Source organism: Terrapene carolina, unplaced genomic scaffold (assembly GCF_002925995.2).
Source record: "Terrapene carolina triunguis isolate 2854851 unplaced genomic scaffold, T_m_triunguis-2.0 Scaffold69, whole genome shotgun sequence".
Lineage (NCBI taxonomy): Eukaryota > Metazoa > Chordata > Testudines > Emydidae > Terrapene > Terrapene triunguis.
This window is the reverse complement of record NW_020664420.1, coordinates 51615974-51634538: the sequence shown is the minus strand read 5'-3', so window position 1 is coordinate 51634538 and position 18565 is coordinate 51615974. Positions and strand designations below refer to the sequence as shown.

Here is an 18565-nt window from a genome sequence, read left to right as displayed (position 1 = left end):
AATTCTCTCCCAGGCTTCCTCCTTCTATTACATTTAAAAAATTTCTTGGTTTTTTTTTTTGTTGTTGTTGGGTTTTTTTCCTGTTTGCTCTTCAAATCCCCTCTTTTTAGCCCTTCTGATTTCACTTATCTTTGGAGTTCCCTCTGTTTTTTGTTGTTCTGTGTGTAGAATGAATGACTACCTGAGTTTACAGTTAGAACATTGGAGCACTGTCTTTCCTGCTTCCATCCCCTCCCTCTTTTACTCTCTTTCCTCCCTCTTCATTAACTCCTTCCATCTCTCATCTCACTCTTGATAGACTTTTTCCTCCTCATTCATTCTTCATCAGACATTCACTTCCACCATTCATCTTCTTCCCCATTTACTCACTTATTCTCTTTCACTTTCCCTGCCCCTCTCTCCCATTCTTCCTTTCTCTATCCTTCCCTGGCCCTGACTTTTATTATGTGTGAGTGCATGAAGGAAGGAAGGAGGGGGTAAAAGAAAAGCGGAGAGACAGGGAGGGAACTAATGCAGCTGAGTGGAAGAGGACCCGTGGAGTATATTCAACAGTCTCCAGTAGCACCAGAGGAAACTCTGCTTGCTACAGTTTGTTACATTACTTCCTATTGGCTTCATTTGGGCTGGATTTCCATTTTCTAAAGGATACTTGTTTGGCTTAAATAAGCTCTTGAACCTTGCCATTTAGCCATATATATATTAATATACATATATATGGGTATTTGCCTTCCCTCTTCTTTTTTTGTTTAGGGGTTTACATAACTCCTGTTACTATTTATTATGGTATGGGAAAGTAGCTTCCATTCAGAGTCATAAGGATTTTAATTTCCCCAGTTTTGACTAGCTTCCTCATCTTTTTTTTTAAAAACTCCTAGCCAAATTTAGTTTCACCATACTAATTTTGGGAGCGATCCCTCTCCCAAGTATATTGAACTTAACTGTATTATGGTCATATTCCTTATTGGCTGAACTATAGTTAATAATATTAATGTTATACAGCCACAAGTATTGCTTTGTAAGCACGATATTGTTGTACAACATCATTTGTCTGCATACAGTTATTGTAGGATAGATTTTATTAATTAAATAAGCAACAGGGCATTTACCTGAGTTCATATTGTCTATATTTATAGGTATTTATAATAACCATCTGGTGACTGCAATGCCTTAGACAACAATAGACAAGTAAAATATCTCGCACTAATTAAGATACAGCATGAATTCCAGCTACACCAAGTTCTTTCTCTTGATAAACTTTTTGCTGACAGTAGAAAATGTAAATTGCTACAATACATAAAAAGTTGCCAATTATTTTGCTTTTCAAATAGAGTCAAGCTCTCAGAGAAAGTGGCTGGGCAAAATGCCATTAACAGTTGGAAGAATAACGACTCAAAAAATTGATTTATCTTTTTATAAATAATGGCTACATCCCCAAATGGATTTATAAATTAATTGCTGTCTTATTGGAATAAAAACCTTCTTCTGTGGACATGATTGATATCATCTGTCTGAGTCCTTGTTCTAGACCCCCCTCCTTCTTAGTTAGTCTATCACAGCTGGAGCTTTAATTTACTGATCATATTAACTCTGATTAGTAACTAACAATAGCTTCTTCCCATACCTCAACAGTCAGCCATTACTGAATGGAACTGGGATTGGTCAATCTTGCTGCCAATTTATCTGGGACTGAATCAGATGACCTTCAGGGCACTGCTGGCACACAGGTAATAAGATTCTTATATAGAATGTCTGTACTTTGCAATTTTTGGTGTTACTTTATAATGGACTATACATTAAAGTTAATTTTGACACAAATTGTAAAATAATTGGGAAATATATTTTTAAACTACAGAATTTTAAATTGGCAATTGTTCGAAAGGATAGTTTTTCTGTATTTAGTATGCGATGAGAAAGTTTAGTGATAAAGGTATATTTTACAATTTTTATCTCAAGGGGTAAAAGCCTGTGTTTTTTGTGATTAAGATTCCAGAATTTGTTTGCCATTGTCCAGAAGCAGTACTTTACACAGTAATAATAGCAATTTTTTCCTTTCCAAATCCATAATACTCATATAAATTTCAGCTGTGTAGCACAGAACTCAGGGGAATGCTTGTTAAAATAAGTGATGAGGCCTAAATTCAGTGATGTCATGGCAAATGATAGCTATAGCACAGAAACATTAATTTAAATTGTTTAAAAATAATGCAACACAAATTTTACTTAACGGTGCTAACAGTTCCTCTTTAAAATGACATTTTTGTCTTTTAAAATTGCAGTGCTTAATGAAAAGCAAGGATATTTAATGCAAAACTAATGATATTCTTAAAACTCACAGACTGTTGAGAGGTGGGTGAATGTAAAATACTGTAAGTCCTTTGGAGGTAGTATTTGTGTGCTGTATTTGTGTCTTATCCTATCAGATATAACAAAAATAGTAATTTTGTCCTTGGTATAGGACAAATTTAAGTATGCATGGTAAATCATCTTACTTATATATTTAAGGTATTTCTAAGGTGCCTCTGACCTCTATTTGTATGAAAGGAAACTGATATCTTTGGAGCAATGAATGCTCCTTCCTAATATGTTTAGGATATGTTCCTGTAATGTACTCATTTTGTATGTGTGAAGTTACCCTTTCTTTACTAGCCTATGGGCAGGATAAAGGGACCAGCTACTACTGACATCCAGTGAGATATTCTTTAGCTGAAATGATGGTGATCTGTGATTTTTGGAGGTGAGGGGACCAGAGTTTTAGACCAGGCTCTGCAGAAACTGTGATTTGTTCAGTAATTGTTGTCTGCAACATATTGATTTGTTACATGTTGGTAGTGTGACAGATGTGAAAGCTCTGAAACCTGAAAAGATTATTTTATTGAGATGTGCCAGATGCTATGGGCAAAGGGATTGTTCATAAACGTGTGCATCTATAAATGTTATATGTATATTTGAGAGCTAGGAATAGTATGCTCGCTCTATCAGGGAGAATTACTGAGCTTCTCCAGGAACTAAAATCAGTGGGAGACAATTATTGCAAATCCTGGGACAGGTAAGCAACTCCAAAGAAGTACCACCCGTTGGGCAGAAATGTGTATATTGGTTCAGACTGGGTTCAAGAGGCCCAGCAGACAAATAACAAGATTTTGATATAAAGGGGGAAGCTGAACCGATTTAGAGACCCTCACTTTGATCCAAGAATTTACATGAAACTGTAAACACGAAGTCGAAACCATACTGGTTATTATTTGAATCTCCTTTCTCAGAGTCAGATACTTCTCTAGAGGCAGATATGTCTAGAAGGCATGGTTTCAGTGGAATTCAGATGCTTTTCCCATATATATCTCTAGGTTCAAAATCAGACTATGAATAATATCCACAATTTTTATAGTAAGAGACACAGATGCACTCCATGTTTGTAGGCAGAGAATCTGGAGATTATGATTTCCTAGAATATTTTACATCTTATGTTCTCTTGAACTTGTAAGAAAAAAAATTCTATTTTCTCTGTTTTCATGAACTGGGGACCTATATTCCCCCTTTGATGTTGAACTTTACTGGAGGCATCTGGCATGGTTATATCACTAACCTTTACATTTACCTGTTTCTCTACTTATGCATCAGACTATGTGAAGCTTGTATTATATCCCCACTTCAGAGAAATATCTTTGTTTTACAATATCTGTGCATTATCTTGGCTAAGGGGTTGACTCAGGATGGAGACTACTCATATATTTCAGCCTTAATTCTGCCCTTGTTTTAGGTATGAAATATTTATCCATTCTGTTTTTATTCTTCTTCCTTGCTTCTCCATAATAGTTTCCTCCACTTAGGCCTGGTCTACACGACAGGGTTAGGTCGAATTTAGCCGCATTAGGTCGATTTAAAAATGACTGCATCCACACAACCAACCCTGTTCCGTCGACCTAAAGGGCTCTTAAAATTGACTTCTGTACTCCTCCCCGATGAGGGGAGTAGCGCTAAAATCGACTTTGCTGGGTCAAATTTGGGGTAGTGTGGACGCAAATTGATGGTATTGGCCTCCGGGAGCTATCCCAGAGTGCTCCATTGTGACTGCTCTGGACAGCACTTTGAACTCTGATGCACTAGCCAGGTACACAGGAAAAGCCCCAGGAACTTTTGAATTTCATTTCCTGTTTGGTCAGCGTGGCGAACTTAGCAGCACAGGTGACCATGCAGTCCCCCCAGAATCATAGAGCGTAGAATGTTTCTACGCTCCCCCTATTGTCACTGTCCCTGAGGTTATTGCAGATTAGAAGGCAAAAAAAACGCACTCCCGATGACATGTTTTCTGAGCTCATGCAGTCCTCCCGCACTGATAGGGCACAGCTTAATGCATTCAGTGGCAGAGGCCAGGAAAGAATTAAGTGAGCACGAAGAGCGGAGGCAGGATGCGATGCTGAGGCTATTGGGGGAGCAAATGGACATGATGAAGTGTCTGTTGGAGCTGCAGGAAAGCCAACAAGAGCACAGACCCCCGCTTCATCCACTGTATAACACTGGTCTACAATTTTTGAGAAGTCGTCTGCTTCAGAGATAAAATGTGCTATTTATTATGTATTTTGATGTGCTGAATTCAAATATGACAATTAAAACAACTGATTGGCTACTGTTTCTAAGATATTTAAGTTTTTACATTTTATGTCTATGTATATTGTGTAGATAGTAGAGTTTTAATCATAAATTGTAAACCTAGGTCTTTTCATGTGTTTATGGTTGCTTTACATGATAATATTTCACCTGTCCTGTTTATGTAACACTTTAAAAATCAGCAAAAGGGTTATATAAATAAAATGTATTATGAAACAAAAGGCAAAAAACTATTATGTACATAGTTTAGTCCCTATTCAGTGTCTACTGGGCACTCCTCCTCCCCATGTTCCATAGCCTCCTCACCCAGACACCCAAGAACGCGGGGCGGGGGGGGGGAGGCTCCAGGCACCCAGCCACTGCACTGCAGAGGATGGCCCAAGCAACAGAAGGCTGTCATTCAAGCAGTTTGATTTTTAGTGTGGATACAATCAGCAATGTGGCCTTGTCCTTCCCTCCTCCCCCACCCCACCCAGGCTATCTTGTCCGTTATCTCATTTTTTTTAATTAATAAAGAAAGAATGCATGGTTTCAAAACAATAGTTACTTTATTTTGAAGTGGGGAGCCTGGTTGGCTTACAGGGAATTAAAATCAACAAAGGGGGTGGGTTTGTATCAAGGAGAAACACACATAACTGTCACACCGAAGCCTGGCCAGTCATGAAACTGGTTTTCAAAGCCTCTCTGATGCGCAGCACATCTTGCTGTGCTCTTCTAATCGCCCTGGTGTCTGGCTGCTCAAAATCGGATGCCAGGCGATTTGCCTCAACCTCCCACCCCACCATAAACATCCCTCCCTTACTCTCACAGATATTATGGAGCACACAACAAGCAGCAATAACAATGGGAATGTTGGTTGCGCTGAGGTCTGACCAACAGCACCAGCGAGCTTCCAAAGGCACATTCTACCACCATTCTGCACTTGCTCAGCCTATAGTTGAACTGCTCCTTACTACTATCCAGGCTTCATGAACGGATTCCCCGAGCAGGAGAGCAGAGTTGCAGCGGAAGCGGTGGATGAGGACGGTTAGCAGTCCTACTGCACCGTCTGCTGCCAGCAGCACCCAGGAGGACCAGAACGGATCCCCTGAGCTCGTCGCCGGGGAGCAGGAGAGCAGAGTTGCAGCAGAAATGGTGGAGCCGTACACCATGCCCTGGAGGTTACTAGGAGCTGGGCAGGGAAGACCTTCCCAGAACCCCCGGCCAAGCTACATGTCTGACGAGGACGGTTAGCAGTCCTACTGCACTGTCTACTGCGAAGGCAAGGAGCTGCTGCTGTGTAGCAATGCCAGCTGCTGCAGGTGCTTCTGTGTCGAATGCTTGGAGGTCCGGGTAGGGCAAGGTACCTCGGCCAAAGCAAAAGAGCAAGAGACCTGGAGCTGTTACATGTGTCACAGAAGTGCTATGGGGTGTTACAGCGCTGACCGGACTGGAATGTACAGCTGCAAGACTTCTTCACCAGCGACAAAGGACAGGAATATGATGCATCTAAAATCTAAAAAAGCCCGCACATTTCCCAGAGTTACTACCCTTGATAACAGAATGTCAATGATTGCATTGGCTACTTTTTTTTTTTTTTTTAAATGGAAATAGGAGAGGATATCTCCTAGAACTGGAAGGGACCTTGAAAGGTCATCAAGTCCAGCCCCCTGCCTTCACTAGCAGGACCAAGTACTGATTTTGCCCCAGATCCCTAAGTGGCCCCCTCAAGGATTGAACTCACAACGCTGCGTTTAATAGGCCAATGCTCAAACCACTGAGCTATCCCTCCCCCCTACAGGGAGGGATACTTGGATCACAGCAGCCCCCACAGTAGACTTGCCCACAACAGCAGCGTGCTGGTGAGCTGAGCGGGCTCTGTGCTAGCCGTGGTATGGCGTCTGCCACGGTAACCCGGAAAAAAAGGCGTGAAATGATTGTCTGCTGTTGCTTTCACGGAGGGAGGGGCGACTGACGACATGTACCCAAAACCACCCACGACAATGTTTTGGCCCCGTCAGGCATTGGGAGCTTAACCCAGAATTCCAATGGGCAGCGGAGACTGCGGGAACTGTGGGATAGCTACCCACAGTGCACCGCTCCAGAAGTTGATGCTAGCCACGGGAGTGAGGATGCACTCCGCCGACTTAATGCGCTTAGTGTGGACATACGCAATCGACTGTATAAAATCCATTTTTAAAAATCGACTTCTATAAAATCGACCTAATTTCGTAGTGTAGACATACCCTTAGACTATTATTTTTCAAAACATTAACTTTTCAGTTAAACCAAAATTAATTGACAAAGATGTTACAATAGCAAAGAACGCAAACTATGTCAGATCCCCTACTTACAGCTTACAACTGCCCTCAGTTAAAATGAAGCAATTTGTATTTTGAAAACAAATACAAATTACTCAGTGTGTCTATAAACAAAAGGTATGATGCCAACCCACAACAGGAACTTAAGCTCTCAGGCTGGCTCTTATACTGCCCTGGCAGCTGATGTCATCAGTATGAGCCAAAGGCAGTGGAGAAGGATTGGTGTGACTTACAGATGGCAGCTGCTCTCTGAGGCCACAACAACTCCCCTGTTGACTTGTAATTTAATTAGCTATCCCCTTATCCTTGTGTGATGAGTGTAAATAGAAGCACCCGATTTACCTTCTCTACACTACTCATTATTTTATATACCTCTGTCATGTCATCTACTATTTGTCTCCATTTTAAACTGAATTGTCATAATCTTTTTCATCTCTCCTATTTTGGAAGTCTCCATTCATTGTCCTCCTTTGGATTCATTCAGTTTTTGTTGTATCCTTATTGAGACGAGATGAACAAAACTGAGCACATTATTTAAAATGAGGCCATACCATCAATTTATAAAACAGCCACTATAGTATTTTCAGCATTATTTTCTATCATTTTGTTTAACACATTCTAACATCTTTCTTCCCTTATCTGCTGCTGCTGTACAATGAGGATACATGTTTTCATCAAGCTGTCCACAGTGATGTCTAGTTCTATTTCCCTTTTTAAGCTTAAATGCTGTCTATTTGACACTATGTTAACTAAGTATGCTCTGCTGATTCTCCTGCAGTAGAAAAAGTAAGCAAAAAGTGCTTATGGGACTCATTTACCAGGGAAATGCCTCCCCAACCTAGTTACTGACTGAGTGAGATGGGGACAAGTTTTGTCCCTGAGCCTGCAAGTGGTGGGCACATTAATTAGTTGGCTGTTAGGGGAGGGTAAAAAGCTTCCAGTACTGGATAAAAGGGGAATGATTTTAGCACCTGCTTGCTCTCACACACACGCAAGGTAAAATAAATACTTTCAGGTCTCATTTGTATTTATTTTAGAGAATTAAAACTGCTAATTTGCATGCTACTGTAAATATGAACAGTTGTGCTGTTTTCATATTTGTGATGTAATCACAGTTATGCTGGGGGTTGAGTGAAACCTCGTTGAAACTCATGGACACAATAGCTGCCCTTCATTCAGGATAAGCTGTTTTTGAGTAAGATCGCTGAAACAATGTGAGCCATCGCTCAAAAAACAGGCCATATGCAAGACCAGTGAGACGGCGGTATGGGCAAAAGGAATTTTCAGGAGTGTGAATCCAAACAACATAGAGCTGGATATTTTTTGCGTGTGTGTGTGTGGGCGGGGGTGAGGTGGGAGGGGGGTCACAGAGCAGTAGCAGACACAGAAGACTGCAGAAAGCCAAGGACTGTCAGAGAAGTACTTGTAGTGTGACCCTGAGAGAGATTGCTGTTTGGAAAAAAAGGCTTCAAATATTGAGCAAGGAAACTGTCTCATGGTGTTTGTTTGCTACTGAGTTTAGGGAAACTGAACTTTGTATACGTTCTTTGTAAATAAACTGGATTACCTCAAATAAATACCTGATTCCATCATCAATTTCTCCTCCTAAAGGAAACAACCTGACACCCCAAATGTTGGCTAATCAGGTCAAAAAGGTAGCAGTACTGAGGGAAAAAATAAACAAGAGTAGAAAAATATATAAACAATATAATTCTTTATAAGACAAAGTTGGCCAAAGCCTTGATGGTCAGTTATAAAAATAAAAGGCAGGAGGAAGTTTCTGGCCGGTTCAACTGGCTACTTTGCTAGTGAGCTGCTTCAAAAAGATGCTGATTTGATGTTAGGCCCAGCATATCCAGCTGGTGATTGATTTACCAAATTCTTTTTTCATAGTATATTTTGTTTGGCTAGTAGCTAGCCAGCAGGCAGCAACCACAGAAGGTCTCGTGTTAGTATGATCTATCCTGCTACTCAGATGAATTTGGAGGGGAGTCAACAACCTGACCATGCTTAACAAAACAATATCATCATGAGAAAAGCAGGACTCATGACGGGAGGTAGCTGTCACGGGAGAACATTGGATGTTTCACCTTGCTCAGGTCCACCTCTCAGATGTGAGTTCAGACCTCTCTATATGGATATCTTCAACTGGTTGGTAGGCTTCTTTAAAACAGAGCAGAGGTGCATGTGTGTGTTTATGTAGTAAGTCAAAGGGGCTCATTATATCCCGTGGCAAATAATTTAGTGGGGTTGCAGTGGTATCTGCTGCCCAACTTGCACAAACTCTGGCCCAATTAGAACATCAGAATGTCCATAGCCCAATCAAGATTGAATGTTACCTAATAAGCCAGGAATTGGCAACCTTTGGCCCGTGGCCCGTCAAGGAAATCCACTGGCGGTCCGGGACATCCCGTTGGCCTGGAACGGCGAACTGCGGCCAGTGGGAGCTACGATTGGCTGAACCTGCGGATGTTGCAGGTAAACAAACCGCCCGACCCGCCAGCGGATTTCCCTGACAGGCCACATGCCAAAGGTTGCCGATTCCTATAATAAGCCATGTCAGGGGCTTATCACACAGTGACACAGTCCTATGGGTACCTAGGGCCTATACTATATAGCAGAGGTAGGCAACCTATGGCACGCGTGCCGAAGGTGGCACGTGAGCTGTTTTTCAGTGGCACTCACACTGCCCGGGTCCTGGCCACCGGTCCGAGGGGCTATGCATTTTAATTTAATTTTAAATGAAGCTTCTTAAACATTTTAAAAACCTTATTTACTTTACGTACAATAGTTTAGTTATATATTATAGACTTATAGAAAGAGACCTTCTAAAAACGTTAAAATGTATTACTGGCACGCAAAACCTTGAATTAGAGTGAATAAATGAAGACTCGGCACACCACTTCTGAAAGGTTGCCGACCCCTGCTATATAGTGTACTGCTGTGCTGGGGTCAGGGGGAGCATTCTAATCTGAGTTAGTCTACAGTGGAGCCTCAGGGGTTTGGCCAGTGGGAAAACATTCGGATTGGGTTTGGTAAGGACTGTCCACATGGCTGTTCTGTTTATAATAGCTGATGTTGGATAAAGTTGCAGTATTTGTTTCCCAATCAAGAGCTAGGTGATCTGATGAAATATTTACCATTTATTAAAGTCCACCATAACTAGAATGAAACCAGTGTTTTTCTAGTTTCGAATTTTGAATTATTACAGGGGAAAATTGCATAGATTGTGTATATTCTAGTGGATACACAGATAGCATCTGTTGTGAATGGTAGCCATATGGTGAACTATTTGTGAAAAATGTTTACATTAATAATGTTTATTATGTTGACGATCATCTATATATCCAGAAAATGCTCTTTTAAAATCCAATTTATCAACATGCTGAAAAATTCATTTAGTACTGAAATTGAAAGGTGGATCAGCAAGGTGAGCTGTGCTGGTAAATGCATTTTTTTGTCCACATCAAGATGTAATATGTCTCTGAAGATGTTTGGATCTGAAAAAGTGAGAACAGATGACAAGGACAGAAAAAAAAGTGGCATGTTCCCTGACAGTTTGGTTTTGTAGGAGAAACACTAGTGGAGAAGGAGTTCATAGATTCCAAGGCCAGAAAGGACCATTGTCGTCCTCTAATGCGCCCTACTGTATAACCCCGAACATAGTACTCCCTCCCCCCTACCCCCCCAAAAAAATTCCAGTTGCTGCTGGAATACCACAAAGAAGACATAGAGAACATAAAGGCAAATAGCTAGAACGTTATTAACCATGTGCAAAACAGTTATGGAATAAGCGCTTTGTCCTGTAGTTATCTGAATCCCTACATCTTGGGATCTCTAGGCCCCAGTAATTGGACTGTTGTGTGTCATCCCACCATGCACCTGTGAATGGGTGAGCCCTGATATCAAGTAGCTTGTGTCAAGTCTTCAAGACTCCAACACTGTACAAGATTCATAGTTTACGATATATAATTCCCTTAACTAAATAAGATCTACCTGGCATATGGAGCAGTCACTACTTAATTGCATCCCGATAGTCCCTTCCTGTATAAAAGGAAATTTGTTAAGAAGAACTGGAAATGCAGGTTGAGAATGTCCATCTCCATGTATTACAGCACTGAGATACAATATGCCTGAGCAATTGTAGATTGTAGGGCATGTTTTCCCCTGAGAACAACAGAAACTCCTAATCCCCTAATTTGATGCATAACCCTTCATTGGTATGTAAAACAATTTGCCCCCTCAGAAGAATTGGAAAAAGAGGGAGCTATCAGACCCTGATTGGCTGTAGCTAATATGATTTCCTATATTTAACCTTCTAATATTGTTCCAACTCTGTTAGAAAGAGGAATGTCAAAAGTCTTTTATGATGGGGATTTTGCATACTTGGGATATCATAGAATATTAGAGTTAGAAGGGACCTTAGGAGGTCATCTAGTCCAACCCACTGCTCAAAGCAGGACCAATTTCTGGGAGACTCCAAGTCAATCCTGGGGGTTTTTCTCATCTCCTTATTAATAGATGCAGTCTTTCCTCTACCAGTAATCCTCTTTTCTTTCAACTCTGACCTTCCTGTTACTCAATGTTGCTTCTGTAGTGAAAAGGGTCACATTTATCCTTCTTGCTGATGTTGCTGAAAATGTAAATTCTATTTCCTCTACTCCTTGGATGTATAGTTGGATGTATTAGAGCTCTGAGCTTGTGCTGATGCAGGCAGAGTACTGACTGAGTGCTTGCTCCAACTACCACCCGCTTCTCATCCACCCACCTGCACTGTGGGGTTTATGATTCTATCTCTGTGAGGGAAAGGAGAAAGAGCTGAGGCAGGCATAGCAGCAAGTTAGAAGTTTAGCCTTGCCCACCAAACTGTTTCTTCCTTCTGCCTCTTGAGCTTTTAGGGGGTTTAGCAATGTGCTACTACTAATAAATAATAATTCCTTGTACTAATAGTATGTTTCACCTAAAGATCTGAAAACTCTTTTCAGACTTTAATGAGTCAAGACTTTCAACACCCCTGTGAGGTAGCAAGGGAAGTATTATTATCCCAGTTTAATAGATAGAGAATTTGAGACAGAGCTGTTTCCAGAGCTGAAGAGAGAGTCTGTGGCACAGCCAAGAATAGAACTTAGATCTTCTGACTCCCCGTCCAGTGCTTTAGCCAAAAAACTATCCTTCACCTTTCTTACTGAGGCAAGTGACCATGAAAAGCCTACATGATCATCTCCACATAGGAATGTAATTTAACACTATTGTTAAGTGTGGCCAAGATTAAGACCATGGTACACTTGAAAGTAAGATGCTGCAGGATTGAGGGACGGAAGGATGCCATTCCCATGTTGGTAGACTGTGCCAACAGGTGCTGTGATCTACTGGGATTTGGGTGGCCTTTGAACCTGCCATGCATAACCCACACTATTATCAGCAAGTTCTCAAAAACGCCAATTTGCCTGGGCCAAATTCCTTTCTGGATGAAACAACAAACTTGGTCTGTGCATAGGGCAGGAAACTGTGTTGTGTGTCCTGTATTGTATAGTAAAGAGAGAATTCAGAATCGTCACCATGAAAAATGTCATTGAGGAAAGATTTTTTAATGTTAGTCTCTAGATTGACAGGTTATGACAAAACTGCATTCATGTTGCTTGAATACATCTTTTGTCTAGTTTTACATGCTTTTTGACTTGTCTAGAAAATGACATATTGAGGTTTTCATTAGCTTTAACCAGGTGTGATTTTCTTTATGGAAGATACCTTGGTAGGACTGCAGTTGAAGATGAATAAACCAGTGAAGCTTGGAAAGGCCACGGCCCTTCTTCAGATGGTAGCAATGAGCTGAAAGACTCATTAATCAATGCACAAGTCACAGGTGTGATGGCTTTCCTACAATCTGCCAACAGACTGTGAAAGTCACATCCAGCACACTAAACTGTCAAACTAAACACATCTACAAACATTCTGGAACTTTTACTTTCAGTTTTAGCTCAAAAACACAATCTTGTAGTGCTATTTATAATGAAAGTATGTTGCATTCATGATTTCTAAAGAATAGCAGTTATAGAAAACAAAAAGGATATTTAAAATTGTTTTCCTTCTGTGCACATTTTAATAAATTAGCAGAAGTTCTATGGACATATATACACTCAGTAGTTATTGCAATAACAACCAGATAATTGGTTGTATATGTTTTTTAACCTTATATTTATTTAAGTTGTAGAATTTTTAGTATGCATAAAATAGGAGTGAAAATACTGATTAGAGTGAGAAGTGCAGAGTTTTCTGGCATGTAAATAGCCAGGGAAATATACCTCTTTTCTAACCTTCATCACTTTTGCTGTTCTGGTACTGAATTTCTCTGGAGAGGAGACTTCCAGGTTTGTTGCAGTGCTGCAGTGTGAACAGAATGCTATAAAATTAGATTGAGAGGACCAGGATCTAAGATTAGATTGATAAACTCAGATTACTTATTTGACCAAGTATGGGGCTGGTTCACCCACTCCTAAAACTTGTCAGATGGAGCTCAGGGGAAGGGGGTGTGGTTTGATCTCTTGGGATAAGTGGGAGGCTAGGCCTTATGCCTCTCCAGTAGCTCTGACCTTTTGCAACCCCTCCTTGGGCTGAATTATCTTCTCTCTGTAAATTTAATTGGGCTCTGGGAGAGAGGTCTAAGGGGGAGGATGTGCATCTGCTTCGCACCACCCACTTTTTCCTCAGTCTCCCTAATTCTCATGCCCTTCCCCATATGGATTTCCAAGCCAGCAAAAAGGTCTCTTTATACTCCACGGTAAGGAAAGGCAGTGCCTCAGCAGTGGGTTGAGCCTCCCTCCCCCAATCCCTGTTTTCTGCATGAAGTAGGATTTATTTGCACAGAAAGGTATGATCTCCCTCTTTCCGCCATACCCTTGAATTTTGAACTTCAGCATCCAGAAATCGTTTAATTTATTTCCCAAATTCCCCACCTACTGGGCCTGAATCATCAATCACTGCCAATATAACTCAATTTAAATCAATAGTGAAATATTGGTGTAAAATTGGAGTAACACAATGGTGAATTAGCCCCACTGTACTAATTTAACTATACATACAAGATGGGGAAGTAATGGTGCTGTATTTACTGATGTACTGGTTATTATAATAGTTAGCAATCTATCATATCATCAGTATTATCTACTGTGACTTTACAAAACCAGAAATGTGAATATACTTGTTTGTGAGGCTATGTTCCACTCCAGCTCTAGCACCCTTATATTAGTCATCCCAGTGCAACTGTGTCCTATTGACAATGATTTTAAGGGCTATACAGCTGTCACATCACATCACCGTTTTCAGAAAGAGCATACAATTGATTTATTTTTATGTTAATGGCGATATATTTTAAGAATATATTTTGCCATTGGGATCACAGAGAAGTATACCTTGAAGTAAGCTTGATAGCCATTTTTGCCCATATTTTGGTTATTGCTTTTGTTATTGCTTTAATTCAGAAATTATAAACCCCTCAAAAAACTATCCTCTAGGATAATATGGAAATGATCCCTTTAATTGTAGTAGTGAAGACTTCGATAACTGCATTTAAATACAGCCAAACTCTTACCACGAACGTGTTAATGAAATTAACAATAAAAAGTATGATTTCTCCTGAAATAATTACATGAGTAATTTAACTGTAGATTTGGATAAAAACTTAAAGCATTTGTATGATATACTGTAAGTGGTACATAGAAAATCAAAGACTTTCTTATTGTTTCTCAAGTACAAAAGAAATCTTTCAAAATGTTAAGTAGTGGCACCTCTTAAAAAATAAATTTTCTCTTTCATTACTCCCTCTTTTATAAATAGCTATTTTAAACATTACACCACTTGTTGTTTCATATGGTTTTATTGTCTCTTCATTCTTTAAAAATAGCATTTAATGTACTTGCTAGTCTTAAGGTAAGAAATTTAAAGACAACCAACGTGAAATTTATCATAGTCGATAAAATGGCAATTATGTAAGAAATTTTCATACTAGGTTTTCAGAATTTCAGCATTAAAATGCTGGTTTTTAACGCTTTCTTATTGTTTGTGATGTTTGTGCTCTATATATGGAACATTGTTGGTGACTCTGGAATAGGCATAGATAAGAATGACCAGACAAATGTTCTGACTTAAAAGCTTACAAGTCACAACTTTGTGAACAAAAGTACAAACTGATATGTCACCAATAATATGTAGGTATGGTCTTGAAGGACCGTAGCAACCTGGGAGGCATCAGTACCCCAGTCACCAGGAGCTGTGATCCCCAGATGCAGAAATCAAGCCAGTCTGTTGTATGTGCCTTTATTTCAGTCCATAACAAGGGCTGTTCTTTGTCTACTGTGTTCTATCCCAACCACCACAACAGTTCCATACATTTTACAGGCTTGGTCCTCACTTAAAAGTTTTACCAGTGTAACCACTTCAGTTAGTGATATTGGGTTGGGGTTGGTTTTTTTATTGAAATTGTTATACCAGTAAATGCCTAGTGTGGACACAGTTGTACCAGTGTAAGGTGACTTAGTCCAGTATAGCTTATAGCTTATTCCTTCCTGAACCAGAGTAAGTTCTACTGGTATAAGCATTTTTATACTGGGGTAACTGAGGCCACATTTAGTGGCATTGGGAGTGTTGCCACCTTAACTATATCAGTATAGTTAGAGAGGCAGACAAGGCCTAAGATTTTCTAGTTCCCAAATCCAGGGCAAAATTTTGAGATCAAATTTTTGCCCAAATAAGTTGTCAATAAGATACAAAGGCACCTTAATGTCCTGATTAAAAATGCAGGGCTTGAAGTTGCTCCCTCTTTTTTTTAGTAACAATTTGGGGTTTCTTCTCTCCCTTTCCTGCTCCCCTGAGTTAGATTTGTTCAGGTTTTCTTTCATATCTTTTTTCTCCTTCACACTCTCCCACAGCAGAAGGCTCTCTGGAATATTTTCAGTCACCTGACTGCCACAGTGATCCTCTCGTAGGGTTTGCCTACATAGAGCAGCAATATGTACTACTGGGTTGAGATTTCTAAAGTACACTAATGTGTTGCACACTACCTGGTTCATGTAGACCCTGCTGGTACAAACAAAGTTCCCTGGTACAACTTAAGGTACTGTTAATGTGTCCATTTGTTTTCCATTACTGGAGTATTGTAGAGACATTGGTGGTCCCCTTAACTCCCTCTCAAGTGCCCTTTCAGTGCCTGCCAACTGCCTGCTGCCCATCCTCAGAAAGAACAGACTCCCTTGTCACACTTACATTTGGGCTTCCTCTTTCATTGGCAGTTTGTCAGGGAGAATATGATCATAAGGTTCTGATACTGCAAGGAAGAGATAAGATCATTTCATTGACACAGAACTTATATCTGAACCAGCTTCCTAGCCAGAACATCCTCGCCACTCTTAGCATGGAGTTTCTGCAGTGAGAATGTTGGGTGGATTTGTTTTGGTGAGACTCTGAGCTGAGCAATATGTCTTTATTCCCCAGAAGATTTGGAGAGTCTCCCAGGATCACATGTGAGGTATGTGGCAGAGTTTGGAAGTGAACCAAGGGAATTTGCATTTGTGTGGAGAACCAAATGGTGGGTATCAATGAAGATCTGGATGAACGTTCCTACTAACTAGTCCCTGCAAAACATTTTTTAAAAAAATCACATTCAACAGTGGCTTGAAATTCTCTGAGTTCAGGTTTTAGCCTTCTGGTGGGTCTGATAGGCTTTGGGTTCTAATCTTTAACCCTTAATGGGACCAGTGTTCTGTGCTCCCAAGTCTGTAAAACATTCTCATACTTACAAACAGATAGGTTAGACTCCATCCCTGCCAATGAAGGGCCAATTCACACATGACTTATTTCCACCTCTCCAAGTGGGCTAGTGGGACCTTGTCTCACACTTTCATTACCCTCTACTAGGTGGGTATAGATAACCAAGGCAAATTTAGTTCCAAATTTTTTCGAAGCCATCTCTTCAATAAGTCCACCTGCTTTTGGGTCTACATTCTACGTCTGCTGTTTATCTGGAATCTTCCACAGGATGGTGGGTCAGACCACAAAGGAAAATTAGTCACCAGTAAATCAGTTTTTCAGAGTCCATCTTCATTTGCCATTATGTATCCCTGAACCTACAATTGTATTATGGAATTTACCAATTGTCTTGGGAGTTGAAAGTTTTAAAACTTTCTATAGGGCTGGGTCTGGAATCTGATTCTGTCTTTCACTAGTTTTTGCCTCCTTCTTGGTGGTTTGTCTTCTGACTCTGATTGATTATCTGGAATCTTTCTCATAATGGGAGAAGAGGAAGGATTCTGACAAACTGAATTACTATTAATAGTATTCCAAAAAGTAACAGAAAAAAAGAGGGACGTACTCAATTGCTATGTGGCTTTCTTTTTCAAGGTAGTCATTATTTCACATGTAGGGCCCAATTCAAAGGAGTTGTCCCTTAATAAAGACTGGAGGACTATACTCTTAGTATACTTAATCCGTCCATCTTAGTCTTTATCCTGTATTTTCTATTCTGCAATTGCATATAGACTTGCAGACAGAATTTCTTGGAACAAAAAATCCAGCTACTTTTTTTTTTTTTGCTGCAGTTCAATACAATTCAGCTCCATCCAGACGCCTTTTAATGTTTACATTTGGCACTACAAGTAAGGAAAGTACAGGCCCACCTGCTTCCTAGAGTGATTTAAGATCAGTAACTTGGAGCTATCATGACTTTTTCCACATAACGTGGAATAATTAATGTATTATCTTTCATTATAAACAGGAACACATAAACAGTTTTAGTAACCTAATCATTCAGAGGAACTGTTTTTTTGGCATCTTCCAGTTCCAAGACTATGAGCTTCACAGCTAAATTAACATCAGATAAGATTTAACAACAGTGAACCGTGAATATTAAAAATATATGATTTTGCTGTGTTAACCATAGTCATTTGAGAGCAAAGTTATTTTAATGTAGCTTTGATATAGTGACTGAGCTTCAACGCCTGTTAAAGTATAAGAATGTACCTTGAGATTATACATTGAAATGGCAGCGGAGAGATGGTGGTTATTTAATTTTAATGTCAAGGTCAGCCTGCATAATGTTGCCTAGACAAGCCTAAAAAAGTCATGCGCTTGTTGGTTGGAGACTTAAGGATATTTAAGAATGCTATGTTTAAATAGGCCATTAAATCTGATCAGGATCAGTAACACTGGAAAATGACCTAATAAATAAGATTTTAAAGGTTTTCTTTCTTGCAAAACTTCTCTGGCTTTTATGAATGATTGCACATAAGTGATCTGTGTGAGCTGTTCAGAGATTGTTGTGGTATTTTTTAGTAATACTCCCCTGAAAGTATATTGTTATAAGTCCGTATTTACAAGAATTTGTAATTTGGCCATAAAAATTTACCCCAGATTGGAACAGGTAGGTTGTAAAACCAATATACACAATTGTTATTGAAAATAAGGGGGTCTTTGTCTGTCTAATTTCTCATACTATTAAACAATTTACCTCAAAGAGAGAGAGAGAGAAATGTTACACAATAGACATTGTGTCTACGATCCACTTAAGACCCATTGAAGAAAGGTAGCAATCTAGATGGAGATTTACCCAATAGGGCTTAGTTCATAAGGAGGGATTACTGTCTGTCAAATAAATAATATGCTTTTAAAAT

General features: G+C 39.9%; 1 protein-coding gene across 1 annotated transcript in view; it reads left to right on the top strand.

Annotated features, from left to right (window-relative positions):
• LOC112111473 (uncharacterized protein KIAA0825) overlaps nucleotides 1-16456 on the top strand; it is an 80944-nt gene extending 64488 nt beyond the window's left edge. Inside the window, exon 11 of the mRNA XM_026649171.1 lies at nucleotides 16392-16456. Coding sequence (XP_026504956.1) covers nucleotides 16392-16424 — 33 coding nt within the window. The 3' untranslated portion in view covers nucleotides 16425-16456. The remainder of the gene's footprint in view (nucleotides 1-16391) is intronic.
• Nucleotides 16457-18565: the final 2109 nt, after the last annotated feature.